The 20,618-nt window shown below is 42.7% G+C and overlaps 1 protein-coding gene across 3 annotated transcripts in view; it reads right to left on the reverse strand.

The window, feature by feature from the left end:
- The window catches only part of LOC120943551 (multidrug resistance-associated protein 1-like), a 650,821-nt gene that overhangs the window by 414,156 nt on the left and 216,047 nt on the right, over positions 1–20,618 (reverse strand). For all 3 annotated transcript variants that reach the window (XM_040356917.1, XM_040356914.1, XM_040356915.1), the window contains exon 12: positions 19,571–19,774. In XM_040356917.1, the coding sequence (XP_040212851.1) occupies positions 19,571–19,774 (204 nt within the window). The remainder of the gene's footprint in view (positions 1–19,570; positions 19,775–20,618) is intronic.

Genomic DNA, 20,618 nt, shown 5'->3' on the forward strand with positions numbered 1-20,618 from the left:
CACATCTGCCCCCATGCTTATAGTCTTATACACATCTGCCCCCATGCTTATAGTCTTATACACATCTGCCCCCATGCTTATAGTCTTATACACATCTGCCCCCATGCTTATAGTCTTATACACATCTGCCCCCATGCTTTACATACACACATATGCCCCCATGCTTTAATATAAAGAATGGTTCGTTGTCCTCTCTTACCTACATCAGGCAGACCCGTGGGCAGAGAGGCTGATGGACACGTGAGTGCGGGAAGATAATACAAGCAGGGCGGGCGGGTGATGACGTCAGTGCGCCGCTACTTGGTTGCCGCCGGGTGGACCAAGATGGCCGCGGCTCCGAAGCTAGGCCGAAGCCGCGGCCTTTCCTATGGGCGAGACCACAGAGCTCACTCCGCGGATCGTCGATCAAAATAATTTTAGTCGATCAAAGAAATTAACGATTAATCGAACAATTAATCGTTAATTTCCGCAGCCCTAAAAAAAATACAACTTAAAAAAAATCATCATGCTCCTTACTTAATACCTTGGAATGTCTACTTTCTAAAAAGGATCATTTGGGGGGTTTTCATAGTTTTCTGGCTTGTTATGGCCCTTTCACACGGAGCGGATCAGTAATGGCAGGATCACAGAAATAGTTGCTTTTTTGAGCTCTGAACAAAGATGGCTGAATTAAGGCCATAATCTGACAGAGAAACTGACACGGATGCAGAAAATTCCTTTTGTGCGCCCCCTCCCCCCCTGTCCCTGTTCCCCTCTCTCCCTTTTATATTTGAGAAGTGGAAGTTATTTATTTGTTTATTTATTTTTTGTGTGTACACTTGGAAGATTATGGAGGGGCTGGCGGGCGGGGGGACTGGGGGGGGGGGGGGAGGGGAGGGGATGGGTGGACATTGGAGGTGGAGGGAGGGGGGAGGGAGGGGAAGGGTGGGGGGGGGTTTGGTAAGGGGAACAGTAGGGCCCAGCTGGAGGTTCTCCAGAAATTAAGATAAAGAGATGGTTAGAAATGAATCCCCCCCGCCCCCCCCCCCCCCCCGTTTCTCTCTTCCATTTTTGTGGAATCTTCCAGGTGAAATGAATATAGATTAAATATAGAACTGTGCCAAGGGGACATTATTGCTTTGTGTGATGGGAAGAGACGATAATTTTTATGTGATAGAGGGCGACGTTTCTTTGGGACATCGGTTCTCGGTTTTTGGAGAAGAGGTTGCCTGCACGCCATCGTCTTTCTCATGGTGTTCTTGGGGGGCGGGGTTGAGCTCGCCGCGTATTTCCATTGGGGCTCGCTTTGAGGCGGGCTTCTGGGCAGACGCGGCATACGAGGGTATGGAGACGTTTTTTTTTTTTTTTTTTTACGACGTTTTTTGCTGCAGACGGTTAGTCTCTGGGGAGTGGAGGGCGACGTTTTTGAGGATCGACACATGGAAGTGAGGCATGTGAGGCATGCCCCGATTTTATTTTATATTTCTGTTTTTTTTCCGCGTTTTTCAGAAGGTACGGGGCAACGTTTCCCCCCACACATGGTCATATGAAATGACGTTTTTGGAGGCGCCGTCTATATATTTTTTCTCCCTTTTTTTTTTTTCTTTTTTTTTTTCTCTTCCTCGTCACAGGAGGTGGTGGTTAGAGGACCTGGATATATAGGAGGGAAGTATACAGAGGAGGAGCAGGGAAGGGAGAGGAAGATGAGACATTGAAATGATACCGCTTTTGGTGGGAGGGGGGGAGGGAGATGGGAAAGGGGGCTAAGAATGGAACAATGTTTATCTGTGTATTGTTTTCTTTTTTTTATTAGTAAGTATGTATGCTTCTTGATGGAGATCTCGGTTATTTGGATGGAAATAGGTTAAATTTAAAATCGTGCAGAGATTGATGATAATAGATGGAAGTGGAAAGATGAAATAAAAAGATAGGAAGGTTAAGAAGTAATTAATCAGCAAAGCTGTAAGGCAGAGGAAGTGTATGACTATAGGGAAATAAAAATAGTCGGGAGTAGGAGGGAGGGGAGCAGGCTGGAGCTTTTTTTTTTTTTTGTTTTTTCTTTTTTTTTCTAGTGCCTAATTGGACCAGCCCCTAAAATAGGTTAGTGCCTGCCAACCATTGGGGAGGGGGGTTAAAGGTGGGTGAGTGCCCATTGGGGGTTTTAGAGGAGGGTGGGAGGGAGGAAGTCGAGTACGTAGAGGGTGGGATAAGGTAGGGGGATGTAGGGGTTTTCCTTTTTTTTTTTTTTCCCTCTCTCTCGCTGCACAGGAGATGGAGGGAATAAAAATAACCTCCCTGAACGCCAAGGGACTTAATGTCCCAGAAAAACGCAAGATGTTGTTGAATGAACTGAGACGCTCGGAGACAGATATAGCTTATATACAGGAGACACACTTCAGGACGGGAGAACTCCCACTCCTACAGAATAGGTTCTTTCCCTGTGTATATCACGCAGGAAACCAGGAAGCAAAATCCAAGGGGGTATCAATTCTGATATCTAATAGAATTCCCTGGTCACTAGAAAATAAATACCAAGATCCCAAAGGCAGATACCTTTTTATTAAAGGGAGCATCGGAGGAATTAAAGTGACTCTGGCCACGGTGTACGTGCCAAATGTACATCAGGACGTATTTATGAGGAAAGTTCTCAGGGAGTTGATGGAATTCTCGGAAGGTAAATTAATCTTGGGGGGAGATTTTAATATCTCCCTGAACCCGAAAATGGATACCTCCAGGGGAACTTTGTCTACCACAGAGGGGATCAGAAGGGGTGTACTGCGAAAACTATACGAGGTTCAGTTGGTAGATGCATGGAGGACGTTGCATGGAGAAGAAAGGGACTATACCTTCTTCTCCAACCCACATCAGGTATACTCACATATAGACCTGTTTATGATTCCTCACTATTTGATCTCCTCTGTGATAGAAGTGTCCATTGGCAGTATAACGTGGTCAGATCATGCCCCGGTTAGTTTGCGTATCTCCTTGTCTAGTGCAGCCTTCGCTCTAGAGAGAAGGTGGTGCCTAAACGAAAGCTTGCTACAGAATTCTGAAGTTAGGGAAGATGTGGCCCGGGAGATCACAGCGTATTTTCAAACGAATGATATACCTGAGAGTGATCCGGGAATGGTTTGGGAGGCGCATAAGACTGTGATCAGGGGGGTCCTGATTAAACATGGATCGAATTTGAAAAAGAGACGAGAACAACAGGTTAAAAAAATTATTATTGGAAATTCAGGAATTGGAACTCCAACACAAAAAGACACAAGCCCCCCAAATAGGAAGAGAGTTAGGTCAGTTGAGAAGGCAGATTACAGAGATCTTACGGTATAAGGCCAAAGCAATAATACAAAGGGGAAGAAAAATAAACTATGAATTGGGCGATAAATGTAGTAAACTGTTGGCCGGGAAACTGAAGGAAAAAAACATTTCAACGTACGTCCCGCAAATTAAGGGGAAGGAGGGACAATTAAAACGAAAACCAAAAGATATAGTGGAAGAGTTTAGTAGATACTATTCTACTCTGTATAATTTAGCACAAACACCAGTGGCCCCGTTGAAAATGGAAGAATATCTCTCTTCAGTAGACTCATCGAGGCTTTCATCTCCTGCCCGAGCTAGCTTAGAAACCTCCATCTCGACAGAGGAAATAAACGCAATATTAAAAACCATGAAAGACGGGAAAGCACCGGGGGGCCGGACGGCTATACAATTAGATATTATAAAGAATTTGCTACATTATTAAGCAGCCAGATGACAAAGGTTTTTAATGCAGTGGGCCAGACTGCTGCATTTCCGCCGGATGCACTGTTAGCACACATTACAGTTATTCCCAAAGAAGGGAAGGACCCGGCGGAGTGCAGTAGTTATAGGCCGATTTCATTATTAAACACTGACTTAAAACTTTTTACGAAGATACTAGCAATGCGGCTTCAGACTTGGCTACCTGAGTTAGTAGACAAGGATCAGGTAGGATTTGTTCCTACAAGGGAGGCAAGGGATGGTACAATAAAGGTCCTTAATTTAGTACATTGTGCCAATGAAGGGAACACTCCCTGCGTGTTCCTAAATACCGATGCTGAGAAGGCATTTGATAGAGTAAGTTGGGCGTTCCTTTTCTCAGTGCTGCGTCACGTGGGGCTGGGGGAGAAGATGATTGGATGGATAGGAAGCGTTTATACAGCCCCACGTGCCACAGTAAGAGTTAATGGAATATTTTCCAAAACCTTTCAAATCACAAATGGTACACGGCAGGGATGCCCCTTGTCTCCCTTATTATTTGCATTATCTTTGGAGCCTTTATTAAACAGAGTACGCCAAAACCCGGATATACAGGGAATACAGATAGGAGAGGGGATGTACAAAGTATCAGCCTATGCGGACAACCTGTTATTCTCTATATCAAACCCACATGTCTCACTTCCCAATCTTGTGAAAGAGCTTGTAAAATATGGCGAACTGTCAAACCTAAAAATAAATCAAACTAAATCCGAAGCGATGAGTGTGGCAATGTCAACTCAGAAGTGTAATATAATACAGCAACATTTTGGATTTAAGTGGAAAACTGCGCTTAAATACTTGGGTACCCTGATTCCAGCAAACATAAAGGAAGTCTTTAAAATAAATTTCCCACCACTTTTTAATTCGATAAGAATTCTGCTTGAGAAATGGCAACATGGATTACATTCATGGTTTGGACGAAATAACATAGTTAAGATGAGTATACTGCCAAAAATTATGTATTTGTTTCAGACTATACCAATTACTATACCAACGGCCTTTCTCCAGCAAATGAGTTCCCTCCTAATGAAATTTATATGGGCAGGGAAACGACCAAGGATAAAAAAAGAGGTGATGAGGCTACCCAAGTGCTTTGGGGGGATGGCAGTCCCAGATATTGCTAAGTATTATCAAGCGGCCCACCTGACAAGATTGGTAGATTGGTGCAGACATAGAGATTACAAACGTTGGGTTGATATAGAGCAACAGATTAGTCCAATACCATTATGCATAGCCCCCTGGTGCTACAATGTATTACCAAGCAAACTGAAGAAACACCCTATAATCGGCCCAACGCTGCAAATTGCAGCTAAAGTCTGTAGAAATCCAAAGTTTTCAACGAGCCAATCTCCCTTGTTCCCTATAATGGGGAACCCAGATTTTAAACCAGGAACAGAGGGAGCAGTATTCAACAAACTAAAAGGAAAGGGCATGGTGCAGGTTTCACATTTTTTGCAAACAGAAACTTGGCCATCTATCGATGTTTTAATGAAACCAGGGGGAAATTTTGAGCTAAGCTTCTGGCAAGCTTTACAAGTAAATCACTTTATGAGATCCCTAGGACAACCGTCTAATTTCCGGCGACAGCTAACAAAATTTGAGAGCTACTGTGACGATGAGGAACCAATACAACGAGTGGGTTCTAAGATGTATAGAATGTTGAACTCTCCTCAGGAGGATTTTGAGCTGCCGGGAATTAATAAATGGGAAAGAGACCTGGGGAGGAAGTTTTCACTAACTCAGCGTAAACACATTATCTATCTAGCACTAAATTCATCAGTATCTACGCGAATACAGGAATCCAACTACAAACTATTGAACCAATGGTACTACACTCCAGTAAAGATGCATAAATTCTCCATAGAAAACTCAGAATATTGCTGGAGATGTGGACTGGAACAGGGAACTCTGTTGCACATATTTTGGTCCTGTGTAAAAGTAAGGAAATATTGGTTGGAAGTTCAGAGAATATCTCAAAAATTCACGGAAATTCAGTTACCGGATGATCCGGCCCTTTTCCTGCTCCACAGTTCACAGATCCCGGTGCGAGCGTATAAAAAAATCGGTGCTATGTCATTTGATAAATGCTGCTAAAAGTGGAATAACTTTACAGTGGAGAGACACTAGGCCACCCTCCATTACGAGATGGCTTAATAGAGTCCGAGAGATAGGAGCCATAGAAGATCTAGTTCTTTCCGCCCGAAATAAAAGAGAGCAGTATGTAGAAACATGGACAGGAGGGAATCTGTTTATGTATTCCGAAGAGGGGAGGAGACTGATGGAGGAGTAGAATAAGGAGTGAAGAGTCAACCACGGGAGGAGTGCGTATAAGATTTCGATGAATAAAAATAAGAGAGAGCCCCTCCATTTCTTGTGCAGGAGATAGGGGGAGGGGGGATAGGGAGGAGGGGAGGAAGGGGGTTGTGGTTTTTTTTTTTTTTGTTTTTTTTTTTTTGTTTTGTTTTTTTCTTTTCTTGGGTTTTTTTTTTTTTTTTCCTTCGTGTTTTTCTTTCTTTTTTTTTTTCTTTTTTTTTCTTTCTTTCTTTTTAAGGAGGGATAGGTAGGGTATATAGAGACAAGGGAATAGAGAGGTCTAAGTCGTATGGAAACAATACAGTTACTTTAGGGATTCTAATTAAAAGGTTTAAGATGTGTTGTTAATTATACAATAACAGAGTAAGGGAGATGATTGGATAAGCCTAGTTGATGGCTACTTTCTTTTTTTTTTGTGTGTGTCTCTCGTTGTCTGGAACGGTAATATGTATAGAATTATGAATCCCTTGCTTTTGTGATGTTAATATCTCTCTGTGACCTTGAATACAAAAATAAAAAACAAATAAATTTAAAAAAAAAAAAAAAAAAAAAAAAAAATTTTTTAGCACGGACCCTAAAGAATAAAATGGCAATAGTTGCAATATTTTATGTCACACTATTTTTGCAGCAGTCTGTAACCACTTCAGCCAAGGACCATATTGCTGGTCAATGACCAGGCCACTTTTTGCGATTCGGCACTGCGTCGCTTTAACTGACAATTGCGCGGTCCTGCGACGTGGCTCCCAAACAAAATGGGCGCCTTTTTTTCCCACAAATAGAGCTTTCTTTTGGTGGTATTTGATCACCTCTGCGGTTTTTATTTTTTGCGCTATAAACAAAAATATAGCGACAATTTTGAAAAAAAAAAATATATATTTTTTACTTTTTGCTGTAATAAATATCCCCAAAAATATCTAAAAAAAAAAAATTCCTCAGTTTAGGCCGATACGTAGTCTTCTACATATTTTTCATAGAAAAAAAAAATAAGCGTTTATTGATTGGTTTGCGCAAAAGTTATAGTGTCTACGAAATTGGGCATAGTTTTATGGCATTTTTATAATTTTTTTTTTTTTTTCACTAGTAATGGCGGCGATCAGCGATTCTTAATCGGTACTGCGACCTTATGGCGGACACTTTTGACACTTTTTGGGACCATTGGCATTTTTATAGCGATCAGTGCTATAAAAATGCATTGATTACTATAAAAATGCCACTGGCAGGGAAGGGGTTAACACTAAGGGGCGAGGAAGGGATTAATTACTGATCGCTGTTCATTCATTGTATGAACAGACGATCAGGCATTTCTCCCCCTGACAGGACCGGGAGCTGTGTGTTTATACACACAGCTCCCGGTTCTCACTCTGTAATGCCGCATACACACCATCACTTTATGTGATGAAAAAAAACGACATTTTCTGTGAAGTAAAAAACTACGTTTTTGAAACTTCAATTTTCAAAGACGAAGTTGCCTACACACCATCGTTTTCTCACAATGTTCTAGCAAAGCGAGGTTACGTTCTCACCACTTTTTCCATTGAAGCTCGCTTCATAACTAGCTTCTGGGCATGCGCGGGTGTAAAAACGTCTTTTTAAACGACGTTTTTTGCTACACACGGTCAATTTCTTTGAAGTAAAAAATGACATTTTGAAAAACGACACATAAAATTGAAGCATGCTTCAATTTTTTTTGGTCGTTTTTTACAAGACATAAAACAAGGTTTTCCCCCACACACGGTCAATTAAAGTGACGTTTTTAAAAATCACATAAAGTGATGGTGTGTACGGGGCATAAGGATCGCGATCGCGGGTGCTTTTATGCCGCGTACACACGGTCGTTTTTTGTCTTGTAAAAAAATTGTTGTTTTTTAGTATGAAAAAAAAACTTTGTTTTTCAAACTTCATTTTAAAGAACGACGTTGCGTACACACCATCGTTTTTTCAAAAAGCTCTAGCAAAGCGCGGTTTCATACAGCACGTACGACGGCACTATAAAGGGTAATTTCCATGCGGAAGACGGCCTCTTTTGCTGATATTTTTGCTGCGTGTTAGTAAAAGTTTGGTGAGAGACGATTCGCGCTTTTCAGTCTTCGTGCTTTAACCGGTTAACGCCCGCCCACTGTATATATACGTCCTCTTTTTAAAGATAGATATCTCGGTAACGGCAGCAGCTGCTGCCACAACCGAGGTTATCCATCTCTTCAGTGGGCGGGCGTGTAAACGATAACGGCGGTCTCCGCAAGATCGCCGTTATCGGTTGCGGGAGAGGGGCCCCCCCTCCCGCTGCTCTCCGCCGCTTACTGTAGCTGTCGGTAGCGGCGGAGGAGATCGGGTGCTGCTGCCTAGTGTGTGAGGACTCCAGTAAGGGCAAGATGGCCCCCACCCGTCCTCATAGCTTTGCTGGGCGGAAGTGACGTCTTAGGCCCCGTACACACGACCAAACATGTATGCTGAAACTGGTCCGCGGACCAGTTTCAGCATACATGTTCGGTCGTGTGTAGGCGCGAGCGGGCAGAATTCCAGCAAACATTTGCCCGCCGGGCCTTTTCCCAGCAGACAAATATTCCTGGACGTGTTTTAAAACCGTCCTCTGGAATCCTGCCCGCTCGGATATGTACGGTCGTCAGTACAGACCTACCGTACATGTCCGAGCGCCCGCCGTCCCTCGCATGCGTCGAATGACTTCGACGCATGCGTCGAAGCCTTTAAATGGCAGGCCCGCCATCATCGCGGCGACGACGCGGACACGCCCCGCGTATTGTTTACGCACGGACTTCTGTACGATGGTTAGTACAGCCATCGTACAGAAGCCCTCTGGCAGACATGTACGGTGAAAACGGTCCGACGGACCGGTTTCATCGCACATGTTTGCCCGTGTGTACCGGGCCTTAAAGAGACGACAATTTATTTGGCGTCATTTTTTTAAATGACAACATTTCCATATTTTTTTTTTTTTTTTTTGCATTGAAGTCTAAATATGAGATCTGAGGTCTTTTTGACCCCAGATCTCATATTTAAGAGGACCTGTCATGCTTTTTTCTATTACAAGGGATGTTTACATTCCTTGTAATAGGAATAAAAGTGATAATTTTTTTTTTATTATTTCAGTGTAAAAAATTATAAAATCAATAAAAAAAAATAAGAAAACAAAAAAAAAAAATTATTCTCTAGGGTGTAAGAAAAAAAATATATATAATGTTAGGGGGTTTTAGGCAATTTTCTAGAAAAAAAAAAACTGTTTTAGTCTTGTAAACGCCGAATCTGAAAAACAGGCTCGGGGCTTAAGTGGTTAAATTTCTTTTCTGTCGTACAGTTTGTGCTTTTGGGTTCGTATCTGTCTTACAGTGCTTGTATTCAGTTCGTATCTGTTTTGGCAGTGTGTTCTTGTCTGCACGTTCCTGTTTTGCAGGTCGTTCTTCAGAGGCCTTTCGGTTCTTCAGGGCGTTTCTTTAGTCCGATCTGATTTAACGACCGTTTTCTAGCCATGTTGCGGGTACGTTCTCGTCGCCGAGATCGTGCTGTGCTTGTTGTTGGGATGGGTGCTGTATCCCGGCTCCGGTCCATGAACAGGGTGAGGAGGAGGTTGTGGACCAAGAACTGGTTTCTTCGCAGGGACCAGTTCTCTCATATGCCTCTGCTGCGGGAGATCCAAGAAAACAACCCTGATTTCAGGAATTTTCTGAGGATGTCAGACCCCGTATTTCAGCAGCTTTTGGCTTCGGTGTCGCCATATATCACCAGGCAGGACACTGTTATGCGGGAAGCCATCACTGCTGAGCAGCGGCTAGTTTCTACGTTGCGGTATCTTGCAACAGGGAGAAGTCTGCAGGACTTGAAGTTCTCGACGGGCATCTCCCCCCAGGCTCTGGGCCTCATAATCCCGGATACCTGTTCTGCCATAATTCAGGTTTTCCCGGGAGGACTATGTTAAGGTAAGTGGTGTCCTTTAAATGCACAAACTATGTATTTATTGCATGCCTTTTTTTTTCTTCAAACAGTCCCTAATTAACATGTTTGTAATATGCTGTGAATGTTCCCTTTGTCTCCATGCATGCTGTACTTTATTTTTTTTGGGGCCTACATGCATCTTTTCTATAGCCAACCTGTTCAGCATTCTATTTTGTGGCCAAACATACCTAGTCCCTATATCCCCCTTTATTTTTGGCCTCCATTGTAGTGCTGCATTTTGTGTGTCCCTATATCCCCCTTTATTTTTGGCCTCCATTGTAGTGCTGCATTTTGTGTGTCCCTATATCCCCTTTATTTTTTGCCTCCATTAAAGTGCTGCATTTTGTGTGTCCCTATATCCCCCTTTATTTTTGGCCTCCATTGTAATAAATTAAATTATTTTATTAGAGAAAGAAAATCAAAATAGAAAATACAGCCAGGGTACCTAAGTACCACTCAAAACACATAATCAAAATATATCTGACAATAAGCAACGTTTATTTCTTATAACAAAAGAAAGCAAAGGGAAAACATCACCACCTAGGCTATTACCCAATACTAGCCAATACTAAAGGAGCGGAAAAAAAGGGAGGAGAAAAAAAAAGGGAGGGAATGACACTGTGATGCACAAACTAACTAAGGTCTCAACATACCAAGGCGTGTAAAGAAAAAAACAAAAAAACAATCAACGCCAAAACAGTACTCTCATCCCATATCTAATTGTGAGTACTGATCAGAACGCCTGAACGCCACCCAGGGTGACCATGTCTGATTACATTTTTCCGACATTTCCCTTGCAATGGCAACAGTTTCTTCCATATGGTAAATATTTTCTATGGAGCTAAACCATTCAGGGATGGAAGAAATATCTTTCGATTTCCAATGCCTGGGAACCAAGACTTTCGCTGCATTCAGGAGATATCTAGTCAAAGATTTTTTGTAATGCTGCATGGAGCAATCCGCGATATGAAGTAAACAACATGCGGGTGTAAGGGAAATTGTAGTATCCGTGATGGCTTTGATCAGTTCACACACCTTATCCCAGAAAGATCTCAAGCGGGGACACTCCCACCAAATATGCATAATGGTGCCCTGGTCTTGCTCTCATCTCCAGCAAGAATCCGATGTCAGCGGGTACCATTTTTTTAGTTTATCCGGAGTGGCATACCATTGTGTTAAAAGTTTATACAACATCTCCTGCAATCTCGTGCCAATCGAACACTTATGGGCGAAAATGCAGGCACGTTTCCATTGCTTATCAGTAAAGCTTATTTTTAGCACCTTTTCCCATTGTGTTCGTATTCCGGAAGTTATCCCCCCCCTGTCTAGTTGGAGCCAGGAATACGTAAGAGAAGTAGATCTTAAGACCGGAGCTCCAGCTAGGCAAATTTGTTCAAAGGGAGTTATCGTTCTAAAAAAATGTTTTTTGATCTGGGAAACCTGTGTGTAGTTATGCAGCTGACGGTAAGTCCAAAATAAAAAGGAGCTTTGGGGTTTACATCTCGTTTTAAAGAATCAAAGGATTTTAAGGTGTCAGCCTCTATACAATGTATCATTAAGAGGGGCATCGATTGGTCAGTGGGTGCAGAAAAGTGCAGGTCCATTCCAGGCAAGAAGTCCGGATTACGAATGATTGGGGTAAACGGACGGGGACATGAGGACAGTTTATGATAATTCATTATCTTATGAAACGCTCTAAGCGTGGACCCCACCAAGGGATGCCGCTGCAAACTCTGCGGAAGTTTTCCCCAAGGAATCCAAGGTAGGAATCTAAGGTGTAATGTGGAAGATGCTTCCTCCAGTGTAACCCAATCCTTCTGCCCCGTGACAGTTTCAATCCATAATTCTGGCTGGATGTATCCCGGAGTGATAAAGTTTAAAATCAGGCAGGCCTATACCCCCCTCCTCAAGTTTTGAAAGCGTGTCCAACTTTATTCAAGGTTTTTGCCCCTTCCAGATAAAAGTGCGTACAATAGCCTGAAGTCATTTAAAAAAAAGACCTGGGAGTGGGATAGGTAGAGTGTGGAAATGATATAGGATTCTGGGCAGGATTACCATCTTCAGTATGGCAGCTCTGCCAAACCAGGAGAAGGGTCTAGAGGACCAGCCTTTAAGATCTACTTGGATTTTTTTAAGCAGAGGAAGGAAATTAATGTTATAAATATCCCCAAAATTAGCCGCCAATTTGATTCCTAGATAGGTAATAGATGAAGTTACCCACTTAAACGAGCAGGAAGAACGTGCACTCTCTAAGGAATCAGGCGACAGTGTAAGATTAAGAGTCATTCATTTTCATATTAGAGATATAACTCAAAATTTTAAAGGCTTTAGAGAGATTCGGAATTGAATCATGAGGCCGTGTCAAAAAAAAATAAAAGATCGTCCGCGTATGCTGCCATTTTATAATCCCGCTGGCCTATCTGGACGCCTTGTACCTCCGGGTTTGCATTGACTGTGCGAATAAAAGGTTCCAATGATATAATTAAAGAGGGGAAAGAGGACATCCCTGCCTTGTGCCATTGTTTATATCCACTGCTTCTGAGAGGGTGCCGTTGATTTTAAGCTGTGCCCGAGGTTTATGATATAGGGCCGATATCCATGCCGTCATGTGCGATCCCAACCCGATATGTCTGCAAGTAGCAAACATATAGTCCCAGGCGACACGGTCAAAGGCCTTCTCCGCGTCAGTTGACAGGAGAAGGCCCTCAATTCCCCGGGTATGTGCGTAATGAACCAGATTAAGGGCTTTTATGACATTATCCCGTGCTTCCCTTCCTGGCATAAATCCCACCTGTTCTGGGCCTATACGTTTTGGGAGGAGAGGTGTCAGTCTAGATGACAATAATTTTGCCAGTATTTTTAGGTCCAAGTTCAACAATGAAATCGGCCTGTAACTTGTACAATCACTAGGGTCCTTTGCTGGTTTTGGGATCAATGTTACATATGCCGTTGTGAAAGAGCTTGACTGTAACTTGTACAGTCACTAGGGTCCTTTGCTGGTTTTGGGATCAATGTTACATATGCCGTTGTGAAAGAGCTTGAGTTTGATGAAAACATTTGGATATGTTCCAGGGCACGGAGTAGGGGAGCTTTCAAGATGTTTATAAAAGTTTTGTAGTAATGGGCCGTAAACCCATCCGGGCCTGGGCTCTTACCCGGTTTTAGAGTCTGAATTGCCACCATAAGTTCTTCTTCTGAGATCGGCGATTCCAAGGAATCACTCTCAGCCGAAGATAAAGTAGGCATGCCACTCTTCCCTGAAGCTCTGCAGGTTTATGTATCGAGGGGAGATTATAAAGCTTAGTATAAAAAGCATGAAATTGTGACGCGATCTGGTCTGTTTTTTTGTATAAGTTGACCCTTAGAATTCTTAATGGAGAGAATAGAGGGCCAGATTCACATAGAATTGCGGCGGCGTAACGTATCGTAGATACGTTACACCGCCGCAAGTTTTCATTGCAAGTGCCTGATTCACAAAGCACTTGCGATGAAAACTACGCCCGCGGCCTTTTTATTTGGGGCTAGATGGGAGAGGTGGTTGAAAAGCTGACCACGGGTGCGTTTATCAATCTCCCTGCTCTTTACTCACCGTAAAATTATTCACAGCTCCTTGAAGCTTGACATGTGGGTTATGTTCCGTCTATTAGGAGAGGACTAGGCAGACATGTTAGATAATTAAACACATGTAACTTTAACAGTTGAACAGACCCGCCCAGGGGGCGGTTCCTCCGGTCATAAACCCTCACCCTGCAGCCAGCAGCTCAGTTCGTCAAAAAGCAGTACAAACTTAAAAGGAGGGGAGGGTGCTGTGTCTGTCAATGGATAACAGAGAAGAATTTTATGGCGAGTACAAAAAAATCCTATTTTCTCTTTCCGTCCATGGACAGACACAGCTCCTTAAACCTTGACAAGTGGGACATCCCCAAGCAGTGTAAAAAAAATGAGGGGTGGGAACAGAAATCAAAAAACTAACTTCACTCCAAACAAGCAGAGCTCCTCAATGGAGGAGGTGCAAACTCAAACAGCCGCCTGCAAAATCTTGCGGCCAAAAGAAGCATCCGAAGATGCATTCACATCAACCTTGTAAAATTTGGAAAAGGTGTGAACGGACGACCAAGTCGCCGCCTTACACACCTGTGAAACAGACGCTTGACGTCGGAAAGCCCAGGTGGCACAAATTGCCCTGGTCGAATGCGTTGTGACAGGGAAGGGAGGCGCCCGCCCGCCCCTTAAGGGCATAGGCCTGTATGACGGTCTGCCTGATCCTATTTTCTCTTTCCGGCCATGGACGGACACAGCTCCAGGACCTGTGTTATTACATACCACGCTTTGTGACCTCCTGGGAGGTGAGGAGGTGAGAGGCCATCCTTATTCTCTGGTGGAAGGATCTTTACTTTGGTCACTTTTTCTGGATTCGCACCTATTTATGAAAATATTGGATTTCTTTCACATTAATTAACTTATGGACTTTATTTATTTCTTATTATTATAAATTTTTGCGCTGCACTTTTCATATCACAAGTCTTTTTGGGATGTTTTATTTGAATTTATCCTAAGTGCTGGCAAGCATTCTTATTGTATATATTGTATTTCACAATTTTTCAGCGCTGAATACTTTCTTTTTATTTTTGTGCACATATAAATTCATTTATTTTCAGCTGCAGAAATGGATGTTTTTACATATCTTGAGAATCGGGAGGTTACACTTACGGATGGGTTTTCAAAAACTGCTACGGCCTCCGATCAGGGGGATCTCAATTTTGCTTTAAAAAAATTGGGACATTAGTTTGATAAAAAAATCAAAACCTGGTGGGATATTGTTACATTTGAACAATACCTTGTAGCTCAAATCATCCCCAGACGTCTGAGGTGGGATCTCCCACCAAATCATGGCTTAACAGATGATGAGTCTACCAAGGAATGGTGTGATTTTTTATACAGAAAAAGGGTTTGAGCCAATTAGATTATTGCTGTCCCGCAAACAGCGGAAAAAGAAATGGTTAGAGAGTCAGATCAAATCAATTTCTGATCGTATCGAACAGCATAAAGATACTCCGGAGTTTATTCGCCTTTCTAGAGAATTAAAAACTAAACTTATCAAGTGGGATAAGGAAATCCAGGATAAAAAAAACGCCAAAAAATGCTGCGAGATGTGAATGATTTCGGGGTACATAATGTATATAAATGGCAATCCTTGAATACTGTGCCCTCGGTACAGGCTCAGCCGTTGCCCATGGACACGACTGAATTGGATCCTGCAGCTTCTTTACAGGATTCTCAAGGACCTTGGACTAATGTCAATGTTGGTGCTTTTGACACCACGCCTACCAGATCGGCTACCCCCACTGGCAGGGGGAGTGGCCCTTCTAGGGGTAGAGGTAACGGAAAAAGTAGAGGGAGGGGTAACCATCAGGCCGGTAAGGTATCCCATTCCCAAGTATCTACATATCAAGAGAATCCCCCTTGGAGGACAGTACCCAATAGGGGGAATGGATACCCAAGAGGGAGAGGTGGTTTTCCTTCGGGAGCACCACCGTTACCCACGTATAACTATTATGCCCCTTTACAAAATTATTGGGAAGTGCCCGCCCCCAATAATCAGCATTTTTTAGGACAGGGGAGGACCCCATGGAGGGACCTCGGCCGTATCCACCTACATGGACAAATGATTGGAGAGAATTTCCTCCTCCCCCCTATCTTCGATTTCCAAGCAACCCAGTTTAAAAAGAAAAAAAACAAGAGGAATCAGAGGGGGGCGACGAGTCCAAAAGGCAAAGGTCGTGATTGGCACAGGGATTTTTAATCTGAGTGGTGTCCCCTTGACTGAAGATGAGACACGCGTACTCGATAAGGGTCTTAAGTTTGCCCCCATACGTAACCTTAATAAATTCCAGACGTATGTGAATGTTCAGAAGTATGTGAGGGGCTTGAACATGAAGAAATATTTTCTCCCGAATCCCATCCAAAGGAATTTTCCGGCTTCTGCTTCTAAACATTCTAATTTAAGGAATAAATCTGTTTTTAATCCCCAATACAATGACACTAGACATTTGGATGTTTTTAAGAACATGGTATGTAAGGACCTTGAGGGTCTCAGCTATGAGTAAGCACTAATTGTAGTGTGAAACGTCAGCTGTATGCCCCTGTCTTTGCTGTAATGTGTGGTGTTTGAAAACTTTTATAAATAAAAAGGCAACCAAGAAGGTTTTTCCAGAGTGCGACTGTCCAAACATTTTTCTACTATTCCCACACTACATAATGCTGCCTGGAAGTCGGCCTTGTGTAAGTGTGTTGGTGGTTTACAGAGAGAGAGAGAGAGAGAGAGAGAGAGAGAGAGAGAGAGAGAGAGAGAGAGAGTGAGTGACATTTTTTGGAGTTAGATAGAGCAGGCAGGCAGGCTAGTCAGTTAGAGTTACAGTGTGTAGAGGATATATATGCAATCCCAGGTGTTGTGTATATATATTTATACACTGTATTGAGTTTAGCTAGATCCGCTCTTCCTAATTTACTGACAGGCAGGTGATTGTGCTAGCTGCAGTATTTTCACGTGGTGTACTGTCTGTGTCCTCTGTACAGTGTGCACCTAAAGCTACGTCAATAGATTTGCTGGTGTTTCAAAATCTTTGCCCATTCAGTAAGTGTCTGAGACACCAAAGTTGCAGCCAGGATAGGCCGCAATGCAGACCCTAGCCTTATTGAACATGGAACGGCTCACCGCTTTGGACCTCCCTATCAGTAGGGTCCTTAATAGCAGGGGTCCCCTCAATTTGTGCAATATAGTTTGTTTTAGTGCTTTAAAATAAAAAATTAAAATGTAGTTTTTCCCAAAAAAAAGTGTTTGAAAAATCGCTGCGCAAATACTCTGTGGGAAAAAAAATTAAACAACCACCATTTTATTCTGTAGGGCCTTTGCTTTAAAAAAAAATATATGTTTGGGGGTTCAACTTAACTTTCTTGCAAAAATAAATAAATGTTTTTATGTAAACAAACCGTGTCAGAAAGGGCTAGAAGAGTGGGTGATGTATGACATAAGCTTTTAAATGTTGTGCATAAAATGCCAGGACAATTCAAAATCCCCCCAAATGACCCCATTTTGGAAAGTAGACACCCCAAGCTATTTGCTGAGAGGCATGTCGAGTCCATGGAATATTTTATATTTTGACACAAGTTGCGGGAAAAATAAATATATATATATATGTTTTTTTTGTCACTAAATGATATATTGCTCAAACATGCCATGGGCATATGTGGAATTACACCCCAAAATACATTCTGCTGCTTCTGAGTACGGGGATACCACATGGGTGAGACTTTTTGGGAGCCTAGCCGCGTACGGGACCCCAAAAAAACAATCACCGCCTTCAGGCTTTCTAAGGGTGTACATTTTTGATTTCACTCCTCACTACCTATCACAGTTTCGGAGGCCATGGAATGCCCAGATGGCACAAAACCCCTCAAAATGACCCCATTTTGTAAAGTAGACACCCCAAGCTATTTGCTGAGAGGTATGGTGAGTATTTTGCAGATCTCGCTTTTTGTCACAAAGTTTTGATATGTAAAAAAGAAAAAAAAATACATTTTTATTTTCTTTCTTCATTTCTAAAAACAAATGAGAGCTGTAAAATACTCACTATGCCTCTCAGCAAATAGCTTGGGGTGTCTACTTTCCAAAATGGGGTCATTTGGGGGGGTTTTGTGCTATTTTGGCATTTTATGGCCTTCGAAACTGTGATAGGTAGTGAGGAGTGAAATCAAAAATTTGCGCCCTTAGAAATGCTGAAGGCGGTGCTTGGTTTTTGGGGCCCCATACACGGCTAGGCTCCCAAAAAGTCCCACACATGTGGTATCCCTGTACTCAGGAGAAGCAGCAGAATGTATTTTGGGGTGCAATTCCACATATAACCATGGCATGTGTGAGCAATATATAATTAGATAATTTAATTATTTTTTTATTTATTTTTTGTCATTATTCAATCACTTGGGACTAAAAAAAAAAAAAAAAAATATTCAATGGATTCAACATGCCTCTCAGCAGTTTCCTTGGGGTGTCTACTTTCCAAAATGGGGTCATTGGGGGGGGGGGGGGGTTTGAACTGCCCTGCCATTTTAGCACCTCAAGAATTGAGATAGGCAGTCGTAAATTAAAAGCTGTGTAAATTCCAGAAAATGTACCCTAGTTTGTAGACGCTATAACTTTACAAAAACCAATAAATATACGCTTATTGCTATTTTTTTTTACTAAAGACATGTGGCTGAATACATTTTGGCCTAAACGTTTGACTAAAATTTAGTTTATTCGATTTTTCTTATAACAAAAAGTAGAAAATATAATTTTTTTTTTCAAAATTTTCGATCTTTCCGTTTATATCACAAAAAATAAAAATTGCAGAGGCAATCAAATACCAGCAAAAGAAAGCTCTATTTGTGGGAAGAAAAGGACGCAAATTTTGTTTCGGTACAACATTGCATGACCGCGCAATTACCAGTTAAAGCAGCGCAGTGCCAAATTGTAAAAACACCTTTGGTCCTTTAGCTGCATATTGGTCCGGGGCTTATGTGGTTAAAGGGGTGTTCCAGCCATTTGTATGTTTATTAAAAGTCAGCAGCAACAAAAAGTGTAGCTGCTGGCTTTTAATAAACAGACACTTAACTGCTCCAGCGCTCCAGCGACGCGCCGGCCGGGGCTCCGCTCCTCTCCCCCCCCCCTCCCCGGCGGGCGTCTTCATTCTCAGTGTGGGCACCCGGCCGTGACAGCTTTCGGCTTCACGGCCGGGCACCCACTGCGCATGCGCGAGCGGCACTGCGCATGCGCGAGCGGCGCGGCCCGGTGCCGTGCAATTGGCCAGGAGATCGCCTAGGACCTGTGACGTGTCCTAGGCGATTGCCTACAGCAGCCCCTTCCTGAAGGCGATTAAGCTTAGTCGCCTACAGGAAGGAGGAAGTGGGACAGGAAGTCCCACTCTTGCTGAAGCCCCCACTCCCCCCCCCAAAAAAATTACATGCCAAATGTGGCATGTAAGGGGGAGAGGAGTGGGTTAAGAGGAAGTTCCAAATTTGGGTGGAACTCCTCTTTAATAGATCAATTCTTACCTTATGACCACACCTTAAGTTGTGTCTTGCCCAGCATCCTAGAATTCCTGTACACTTTCTGTGCTTCCTACCAGCTTGCCTGAAACACCGACTGTCTGGATTTTGCCTGGATTTCCATTTGGCCTTGACATTTGTATCCAGCTTCCAGCAATCCCTAGCTTTACTTTAGTCTATTTCTTCTCCTGTTTTACCCAACTGTTCACTGGAAAAATAGTATACCCTGATGGTATGCATGCACTAATGAGTATTTACACATTGTGTGAAAGGCAGTAGTTAATAGTGAGGACCCCACATTTTATCCTGAGCCAGACAGAAAAGGTTACCTGAATTTAATCTTACACAATGCAAATGCCCAGCATGCACCATCTTCTCTCTTCATCATTCCTTGATTCAGATATATCAAATACAAACAAAACATAAAAACAAAATGTACCCAGCTGCCCATCAACACCCAATAACATACCAAGAAAGGTGCGCAAACCCAGGTGAACGTGCCAACTGCAGACAGGTAAGCAGATTTCTTCAGCACTTTAAGCTCCTCTTGTCGGATTCCAAGCACTTTTTCCTTAAAGGCTAGTTCCCAGGCATAGAGCTTTAGCACTTTAATGCCATTTAATATCTCATTCATCAGCTTAATCCTGTCGTCTTTGCACTTCATTTGGACCACCTAAAGAAATGTCCATTACAAAAGGGTTAAAAAGTGCAGTATACTAATAAACATTTTATATACTGTATAGACACACCCCTCAAGTTTTTGTAAACATTTTATTAGATCTTCTCATGTGACAACACTGAAGGAATGCCGCTTTGCTACAAGTAAAGAGTGTTGCTTGTATAAAACAGTGTACATTTGCTGTCCCCTCAAAATAATTCAACACAGCTATTAGAACCCTTTCACACTGAGCCGCCTGCCGCGCCAGCGGTTAAACGCCGCTATTTTTAGCAGCGCTTTTCTAGCGCTCGTGTAGCACCGCTGAAGAATTGCTTTGCAGGCGCTTTGGCAACGATGCCCATTCATTTCAATGGGTAGGGTTGTTGAAGGAGCTTCTTGCAGGACTTTTTTTTTTACATCCTGCCAGCACAGCGCCCCAGAGTGAAAGCACATTTTTTAGGCGGTTTACAGGTGCTATTTTTAGCACCAAAATACCTAAAAAAAAAAAAAAAAACGCCTCCAGTGTGAAAGGGGTCTTAATGTCAAAACTGCTGGCAACAAAAGTGAGTACATCCCTAAGTGAAAATGTCCAAATTGGGCCCAATTAGCCATTTTCCCTCCCCCATGTCAAGTGACATGTTACAAGGTCTCAGGTGTGAATTGGGAGCAGGTGTGTTAAATTTGGTGTCATCGCTCTCTCTCTCTCTCTCATACTGGTCACTGGAAGTTCAAAATGGGAACTCATGTCAAAGAACTCTGAGGAGCTAAAAAAAAAAAAAAAAAAAGAATGCTCTACAAAAAGATGACCTAGGCCAGGGATATGCAATTAGCGGACCTCCAGCTGTTGCCAAACTACAAG

Source organism: Rana temporaria, chromosome 6, assembly GCF_905171775.1.
Source record: "Rana temporaria chromosome 6, aRanTem1.1, whole genome shotgun sequence".
Lineage (NCBI taxonomy): Eukaryota > Metazoa > Chordata > Amphibia > Anura > Ranidae > Rana > Rana temporaria.